The sequence below is a fragment of the Ictalurus punctatus genome, chromosome 24 (assembly GCF_001660625.3).
Source record: "Ictalurus punctatus breed USDA103 chromosome 24, Coco_2.0, whole genome shotgun sequence".
NCBI lineage: Eukaryota > Metazoa > Chordata > Actinopteri > Siluriformes > Ictaluridae > Ictalurus > Ictalurus punctatus.
Genome location: NC_030439.2, coordinates 18783254 through 18790946, shown reverse-complemented (window position 1 = coordinate 18790946; position 7693 = coordinate 18783254). Strand labels below are relative to the sequence as shown.

Below are 7693 nucleotides of genomic sequence, written 5' to 3'. Positions count from 1 at the left end.
CCCACTGGACTGTTGGCTCGACCCTGCACAAGTAGGAGGAGCTGGATTAGATCCGACTCCACCCACTGGACTGTTGGCTCGACACTGCACAAGTAGGAGGAGCTGGATTAGATCCGACTCCACCCACTGGACTGTTGGCTCGACACTGCACAAGTAGGAGGAGCTGGATTAGATCCGACTCCACCCACTGGACTGTTGGCTCGACCCTGCACAAGTAGGAGGAGCTGGATTAGATCCGACTCCACCCACTGGACTGTTGGCTCGACCCTGCACAAGTAGGAGGAGCTGGACTAATGTGCTGTGCTGTATATGTGACGAACAAAGGCGCATTCTTCTTCTTCACACCACTCTGCTGTGTGTTTCTACTTATGACCACGAATATTGCTGTTGCACTTGTTTCCACAAAAATCGAATATAATCAGCTTTGGACAGTTTAAACGCAGCAAACAAGACAATACAGATGCTGTAAACTTGAACCTTTTTTCAAAGACGGGTTGTTTTTTTTTAACCCTGCAAGGTGATTTATACCAGTCCGCCCTGGTCATGTGACGTCCAAGATGGCGGAACACATTTCAATTTCTATCTTCGGTCTATTAATTTCATGTTGGACATGAAAAAAATTATACTTACATAAAATTGCAGTTCTGGCATTTTCACATTTCAGCACTTTCAAAAAATGACCCATGGTGCTGTGCACCAGGCCTCGGAGTGGGAAGGAAAGCATCTGTGGTGTCCCTGAAAACGTTTAAACGGTGACTCCAGGTCAGCCGTGTCACCGGGACATTTCGGATACAGCAAACATGCTTACGATCTGCCTACATGCACATATCTGACAGGAGAAAACACTGAATTAATCTGAATTCGCGTACTCTTGGATGCTGATCCTGAGGCTCCGCCCACATGTACACATATCTGTAAAAACATAATTTTACCCTTTGTTTTTTTTTTTTTTAAATGTAAAAACAATCTGAAAACCCTTGCTTAAGCTCACGTGATAAGTAAGTGGCAATAAAGTCATAAACTGTTAGGGCGAACACCTCAGGAATAACGTCAAGATCTGCGTATTGAGCAGAAGAGAAGGCAAAAACTGGGGATAAACTCAAACTATTACAGCGCGGGGGAATAAAAGGGATTCGTACTGTACGCGTGGACCGACGATGAGCTGGAACTACACACGGGTCTCATCCAGAATCTTCTTCTCTAGTGAGTAAAAGTGAATTTAAATCGCAAACCGGTATTAAATACGAAATTACAGACCACAACGTAACAACCTTCGATGGGGTTTTCGAATCTCGGTTGGCCTTCGTGAACTGAATCTGGTTCTCGTACCATCTTCATACCATGACAACATTTTCAACATTACAATACGACATTTATTTAAACCCGTGGACAATGGCGCACGTCTCTACATGTCCAGGACACACGTCCTCGCTGCAATGATGTGAGACACACAGACAGACATTACTCCGATACCGTCTGTATTTCTGCAGACGGACAGACGGGTGTGATGGCCGGGTGGTGAGAGGATGCGAGGATGCGAGCCTGCGGCCTGCTAGAGTTCAGTCTGAGAGTCCACACACCCGGTTACATCACGTTTCACCTGTGTCCAAAACTCTTTTCAGCTTTGTTGTAAAAAAAAATAAAATAAAATAAAAAAAAAAAAAAGAGAGAGAGAAATGAAAAGGGTGGACGGCATGGTGCTACGGTGATCTACTCCAGAACCACAGTGCCCCCTGCTGCTTCAAGAGCCGCCTTCAGTTTCTCTGCGTCCTCTTTGGAAACGTTCGCACGGATCTCCTGCGGCAGCGACTCCACCAGCTTCTTAGCCTTCAGAGACGAGAAAATAAATAAATAAACTATAGGTTGATTTTGTTTCCCTGAACGCAAGGGTCAAGTAAAATCCTTCTACATGTCAATACTTATTCTGTAAAGCATACTAGAACAGAATAAATCCAATCCAAGAGGAGTTAATGGTGCAACAAATCCCATCTGAATCAAAGGCTGGTTTAAGGTTGAGATCAACTAGTAATCACACCGAACAAAACTGGGACCAAAAAAAAACAACCTACTACTAACAGGTGAGCGTTCCCATTCACACTCGTGTAGGATTTCTAGCTGAGACATGTCAGTCTTACCTGTACGAGGTTTATCCCCTGAATGCAGTTCTTCACTTCCTTAATCAGTTTGACTTTATCCTCCGCCTTCAGCTCGGTCAGTTTCACTGTGAAATGGGTTTTCTCCTTCTTCACCGGGGCCGCGTCTTCCTCCGCCACCTGGAAATAAAAACACGTCAAGCGAGCGAACGCATTCTTTTTTTTTTTTTTAAATCCCGCCAGACACGGAGTATGCGGTGGGAGGAAATCTCCAGCAGCTTTAATACACGAAACGATACAGGAGCTCAGTACAAGCAATTACATCAGCGCAAACACCGACTACGTTTACACGGACAGCGCTAATCTGATTACTGACCTTATTCTGAATAAGACGTATAATATTCTGATTAAGGTGTTCACACGAGTCGCTTTTAGAATACTCCTTTCATGTTCCCGTTTTACGCGTTACAGAACGTAGATGGATTAACGGCACACGTCATTACGTCACCGCTCCACGCCGTCCGACGTTCCCTCCGGAATTTCACGTATCGACGTACAGTTGGTCTTCGATATGGAACCGTATACAGTTTTGGGTGTTTCATTTTTAATTTTTACGGACGCTTCGAGTGCGGTTAATTATTAGTCGTGCTGTACGTGCAAATAGACGACTGTTTGAAGCCGTGGGCTGCGTCCCAAACCGCGTACTGACCTACTATATAGTAGCTGAGATACGTGTACTATATAGCAGGTGAGTACGCGGTTTGGGACGCGGCCGTGCTCTCTCGTTTGCCGTCAGACGGTCGAGCGCTGCCGTGTGTGTACGTGTCCTGTCGCACAATGCGGTGAAAACTCACACGGCGTTAATAGTGTGATTAAGGTGTGTACGCGTCTGTAACGCACGTCGATAACGCGACTAAAACGGGAACACTCCACACGTCTTAATTGCATGTGTGTTTACTTTCGAGTGTGACTTTAATCAGATTAAGATCATCAGTAATCTGTTTTCATGCTAGTTTCTTAATCAGAGTATCGTCTTAATCGGGTTCATATCGGATTATTGTTGTCCGTGTAAACATATGGATACAAGACAAACAAGTGATATTTACTCTCGACGTTTATAAATAAATAAGCAGTCTGGTGCATGCGAAAATACTTCGACGCGTGACTAAAAGATCAAGGACGTAATATTACAAATTACACAGCATTCCACAATCAATTTAAAAATGGGTTTAGATTAGGCAGCTGACTGATTTAGTTAAGTATTTGAATGAGAGAACGTTAAAACCTGGCTTCTACGCAACATGTAAGGAATCAAACACTTGGGTGTTGCGCTGTTATAGGAACGCAATCAACAACAGAGTGGTGCGATGAAGCGGGGTTAGCGTCTCCACCCCGAGGTTGATTATTTTCCTATTACCGCACGCCCCAAAGCGTTTTATTCTCGTTACGCCGTGGCGATTTTCAACAGTTTCACTTTTTTTATATTAACAAACGTCATACTTTTCCTTACGTTTATGTTATGTTATGTTTTGCAGCGTCCGTGAACACAAGTCAGTTCCCGTTATCATTTACGTCACGCCGGATAGAAACGCTCGCTCACGTCCCGGTCAACACCTCTGTCCTGAAGACGGTTGGAAAACATTTACGGTTTTACCTCCGACTGTTACGAAGCGCTCACACTGGAGACTCCTTCCATAAATGTTAAACAAACATCTCCTAACAGAAAAGTTTTTTTTTTTTTTTTACATCCTTTTTATATAAAGCATGCACCATACAAGTCAAAGTGAATGAGCTGTTACTATAGAAACGATAACGTATTAGAATGAGCTCAGTATCAGAACCGCCGTTACAGAAAATTAAATCGACACCTCCCGACCAATCAGAATCCAGAATTCAAAAGTGCTGAAAATATAGAGCAGACATTTCTACAATACATGAAACGAAACGCGTCAGAACATACAGGCTCGCTTATAAACCTATATAAAAAGACACTTTACAGATTAAGCTATAATAAAAGATAAAAAAAAATTCTGAAATAATATTAAAAACTTTAAACGTGTGCTTCCTTTAAGCTAGTTTAGGCAACTGAACACTGAATGTGTGTTTAATGATCTTAAATGCTAAATTCTGATTGGTTTATTTTGCACCTGAATACATCAAATACATCAGTTCAAATCGGCAGACATTTCACATGATTATATATATTTTCTCTCTGTTTACTCCAAATCTTTACCGGAGCTGCTGTGGCGGTCGGCGTGCCGGCCATCGCGCCCATCGGCATCATCCCGACATCCTGAATGTTCAGCGTTGTCTGGGGAGCAAATAAATAAATGAATAAATACAGCAATTTCAGAAGTGTATCAATGGAACACGAGGAGTCATTGCGTGAAGTACGCCGTCACTGCTCTGTGCTTCCATTTCCTGGTTTGTTCGTACCTTGAGCAGCTCGTTGAGGTCGGACACCTCTAACAGGGTGAGACTGGCGATGTCGTTGACCAGCTGCTGGATTTTGGGAGAGTACTGCTTGGGCGCGCCATCCAACGGCGGCGTCGCTATGGCGTCCGAGAGACGGGCGGGGCTACAGTGGAGCGCTCGCAGTGCAGACAGAGCCGGAGCAGACAGGTGATGCCTGCAGAGAGCCATGACGACGTTAACAAACACACACATCACACAGGAGAGTACAAACGTCTGCCGAATTCTCCGTTCTGATCGGTTGATGAAATTTCTATAAACGGCAGATTCGGACGGGTTTATATTAACGCGTTCGTTTCTTACGCAGGAACCTGGACGCCGGGCGCGTCACGTAAAAGCGTGTGATCGTTGACATGGTGAAGGTTTCCGTACGGGGATGTTTACTGAACATTTAGGGAAGGAGTCTCCAGTGTCAGAGCTTTGTAACAGTCAGTCATTTTTCTTCAGCGGGAAAGTCTTCAGGACGGAGGAGGTTTACGGTTCAAGGTTTCTCAATAACTCGACGAGCGGCGTTTTCCGACATATTAACCTCGAGAAAGAGAAAAAGAAGAGAGGCGGCTGAGAGACTGTTTATAGCTGCTTTAAGGTAAGTGATCACTTGTTTCGTAGATAGGGGATTTTCCCGATGGCGATAACTAAGTCGGGCGGGACCTACCTGCCGATAACCGATTAATCAACCGATGAACTTTATTACAAAAATAAACCGCACTGACTGCACCATGAAAATGTATGGTACAATTTAAAAATTAAATAAATATATGAATATAACAAATAAAAACAGAGACCAAAATTTATTTTTAAAAAAAACTTCAAACAACACAACTACATTTGCCACTGAGTTTTTACTTCGCCTCTAGAGGCCGCTCTCATACTATAACACGACAGCGGACTCTTCTCCGCCGCTCCGGCAACGGTCGCAACCGGGAAAAGCCTATAGATAGTTCCAGAAATCTGTTATCGGTGCCGATTAATCAGTCAACCGCTAAAGCGGCGATACTGTTACCATTCGATTACGTATCCAAAACAGCACATCCCAGCATGGTTTATTCCTCTTGCACCACAAGCAGAGCCATATCTCCTTGCAGGTCTCACCTGGTTTCCTACTAAACAGGGTTGAGCCTGGTCAGTACCTGGATGGGAGACCTCCTGGGGGGAACTAAGGTTGCTGCTGAAAGTGGTATTAGTGAGGCCAGCAGGGGGCACTCACCATGTAGTCTGTGTGGGTCCTGGTATAGTGACAGAGAGACTATACTGTAAAATCAGTAAGGTCATTCGGATGACTCCCTCTGGTCATTAAAAATCCCAGGACACTCCTCGTAGAAGAGTAGGGGTATAACCTCAGTGTTCCTTCTCTATTCTTTAATCCCCATCCCTGAATTGGCTACATCACTCTCTCCTCTCCACTAAAAGATGGTGTGTGGTGGGCCTTCTAACACACTATGGCTGCAGTCACATCATCCAGGTGGATGTTACACCCTGGTGGTGGTTGAGGAGATTTCTCACCTCCCCATACTATGTAAAACACACACACACACACATTATATATATAAAAACAATTTGGGGGTAAAAAAAAAAAAAAACAACAACATCCATCTTATCCACTTATAGTTCCATTTAATGTTAGGGAACGTCCACGAAACACCCCCCCCCTCCTCAAAGTTAATAAGACACAAACACACAAAACACAGCTTGTCATGGTGCGAAGAATCCTGAAGACTTTACCTCTGACTGTTATGAAGCACTGACACTGGAGACTCCTTCCATAAATGTCAAATAAACGTTTCCTTACAGAAAAGGAAAATCCACATCAACAGCTGTTCATTCATTCACCTGTATGAGCTGTTACTCTATAAATGCTAAAGCATTAGAACAAAAGCATTCATACATCACTCAGATCTGGAGATGCTGATGTGGAAAATTAATCAACACCCCCTGACCAATCAGAATCCAGGATTCAGCAGGCTGCGTTAGAAGCAGAGATAACTACACGAATTTGTTTAATATTAAAATAGTATATGATTAAGATATAAATGGAGGTCTGGGTTGGAGTTATGAAACGTGTGAAACATTAATTTAATATGTTTATTAAAAAAAAAAAGATTTAAAAAGGACACTCGCGTTAAACCGGGCTGATATTTGACCTTGCACAGAATCCATCCCATTCCTCTCGAAGCTAACGATGCTAACGAGCTAGCCTGTTAGCTAGGAGTCAGATTTTAAATAAAATAATTAGATATAAATATAACATTGTCGCAGAGTAAAGTAAAGAAAGAGTAAAAGTTTATAAAACGTCAGAATACACACACGCGCACGTTTAAGCACTGTAAGCACCGATGCTGCAGATTTGCGTGCTAGCTAGCATGCTAGCTCACGCCTGCTGACTAGCACACTAGTTTATAAATAATCTAAGTAAATAATCTTTAAACATCTCAAACGGGTTTATCTGGAGTGTCTGGACAATTCAAACATGTTAACTAATATGAACAAAGCGTAACAATTTCGCATAAAACCCTTGAAGCGTCTCGTAAAAAGAGTCCCCATAATCGAGGGCCGAATTCCAAAACCGTCGCCGGACAGAAGCCTAGTGCACTAGATAGGGCGCGCGAGGTGCTCATAACACGTCCGCTAGAGTGCACCTATATGAGGAGGAGCACGCGATTTGGTTTACAGCCCCGTACCGGGTCTGTTCCAAGCGATTCCTGCCTTGATTTATTTTATTTTTTTTACTCACCGGTGTGTTTTTGCGGCTATCCGCAGCGAGTTCCGGATGCAGTGCAAAGTGCAGTACATGTTTATTTCCTGTCGTTTCTTTCAGAACAACTAGACCAATCCCAGCTGCTAATAACACAGCACAAATTTGGCAGTCTCGCTGTCACACTCACAAGCACATGGCGTCCTCCACTCTCGTTCCCTGACCTACCCACAATGCACCGCGTCGACGTCTAGCTGGTCGCCTGGTTGCCAGACAATCCTATAAATCCCTCTTCCTCTAACGGAAGAGATCCTTTAACGAAACAATTCCGGTCAAAAGTTTGTGGACAGTCGACTGAAATGTTCCTCATGATCTTAAAAACCTTTTGATCTGAAGGTGTGTGATTAAATGTGCAGCTGAACTGTAGAACTCTGTG

General features: G+C 43.7%; 1 protein-coding gene across 1 annotated transcript; it reads right to left on the bottom strand.

Moving 5' to 3' along the window:
• Positions 1-1350: 1350 nt before the first annotated feature.
• Positions 1351-7507, bottom strand: mrpl12 (mitochondrial ribosomal protein L12). Its single transcript, XM_017454141.3, has 5 exons — positions 7297-7507; positions 4530-4722; positions 4327-4404; positions 2136-2273; positions 1351-1827 (listed from the first exon to the last, which is right to left on the bottom strand). Exons 1-5 carry the CDS (start codon positions 7353-7355, stop codon positions 1711-1713), a joined length of 585 nt encoding a protein of 194 aa, XP_017309630.1. The 5' UTR covers positions 7356-7507; the 3' UTR covers positions 1351-1710.
• Between the last annotated feature and the right edge of the window lie 186 nt (positions 7508-7693).